The sequence below is a fragment of the Eimeria tenella genome, genomic scaffold (assembly GCF_000499545.2).
Source record: "Eimeria tenella Houghton genomic scaffold, Eth_scaff1787, whole genome shotgun sequence".
In the NCBI taxonomy this organism is placed as follows: domain Eukaryota; phylum Apicomplexa; class Conoidasida; order Eucoccidiorida; family Eimeriidae; genus Eimeria; species Eimeria tenella.
The window spans coordinates 1-1383 of record NW_013541617.1 but is presented as its reverse complement, the minus strand read 5'-3'; the positions used below and the strand labels follow the sequence as shown (position 1 = coordinate 1383).

Sequence of the window (1383 nt, the reverse complement as noted above, 5' to 3'; positions counted from 1 at the left end):
CGGTAGAAGGGCGGGCTGCGGCTCCGGAGGCGCCGCAGCGCCCGGCTCCTGCTGCTGCTGCTGCTGCGCTGCTTCCCCTTTGCTGCTGCGGAGGCAGCCCACGGCGAGCGCTGCCAGCAGCGCGAGAAGGCCAAATGCTGCTGTCTTTGCGCCCCGCAGCTGCTGCTGCTGCTGCTGCAGCTGAGACAAACCTGCTGCTAAGGGGCCCCCCCGAGGATAAGGCAAAGGATCCTCTGGGTCCACTGGGAAGGAATAGGAGGGGCCCTCTAGGGGCCCCCCCCCTTCTTCGTCTGTGTTCCACTCGCCCAGGTTTCCCTGGCCGTGCTGCTGCTGCTGCAGCTGCTGCTGCTGCAGCTGCTGCTGCTGCGGGGGCTCGGCGTCCGCAGCAGCAACGCCAAACGCCCACGCGAGGCTGCAGGCCACCCCCAGCGGGCCCCACATCCTCACTATTGAGTGGCTAGCTAGGCAAATAGCTAGCCAGCTAGCCAGCTAGCCAAAGCCAAGGCAGCGGAAGGCAGCAAAGAGTAGGGGGGTGGGGCTCCTGCGCACCGGGGAGAGCGGCGCAGGCAGCAGCAGCAGCAGCAGCAGCAGCTGCTCTCTTAGACGCGCAGCCAGCGGCTCCCCCCTAAAATAAAGAAAGAAAAAAGACAAAAAAAGGGGAAATGCAGCAGCAACTTCGACGGGGCTCCGAAGCTGCTGCGGCCGTCGGGCTGGGGCTTGCTGGCCAGCAGCAGCAAGCAGCAGCAGCAGCAGCAGCACATGCGTGGCTACAAGACTTTGCTGCCACTTTACAACGCTTTTAAGTAAAAATTTAAGAAACTCTTGCAGGCTGCTGACGCTCTTGGGGCTGCTGGAGCTGCTGCTGCTGGTGTTGCTGCTGTTGCTGTAGCAGCTGTGGCTCGTGATGCCACTGCAGCAGCTACTCCAGGTTGCTGCTGCTGCAGTTGCGTCTCGTCCTGCAACTGGAGCAAAGTGTGCCTGCTCATGCTGCTGTTGGGGCCTCTACAGCGTGCGGCTGCTGCAGCAGCTGCTCTTGCTGCTGCTGCTACTGCTGCTGCTGCTGCTGCTGCTGAAGTTGCTGCAGGCTGCACGCTGCTGCTGCCTCCTAGCCTCTGGGGTTTGTGTCGCTGCGTTATCTGCGCGCCGCTGCCTCGTCTTTCGCTGCTGCAGTTTTTTTTTGCTTGCTTGCCTGTCGCTGCTGGCAGAGCTGCTGCTGCTGCTGCTGCTGCTAGTTTAGCTGCTGCTGCGCATTTTGTTTCACTGCTGCAGCCGAGTACATAAAGCAGGACAGTGTGCAGCTCACTAAGTTTCTGCTTAGAGGCCCTAGGGGCCCCCTGGGGGCCCCCTGGGGGCCCTCTTGGGGGCCCCCGTGGGCCCCTAAGG

General features: G+C 62.6%; 1 protein-coding gene across 1 annotated transcript in view; it reads right to left on the bottom strand.

The window, feature by feature from the left end:
- Positions 1 to 441, bottom strand: part of ETH_00042925 (uncharacterized protein) — a gene marked incomplete at both ends in the record, with an annotated part of 549 nt that extends 108 nt beyond the window's left edge. Inside the window, one exon of the mRNA XM_013373840.1 lies at positions 3 to 441. Coding sequence (XP_013229294.1) covers positions 3 to 441 — 439 coding nt within the window. The remainder of the gene's footprint in view (positions 1 to 2) is intronic.
- Positions 442 to 1383: the final 942 nt, after the last annotated feature.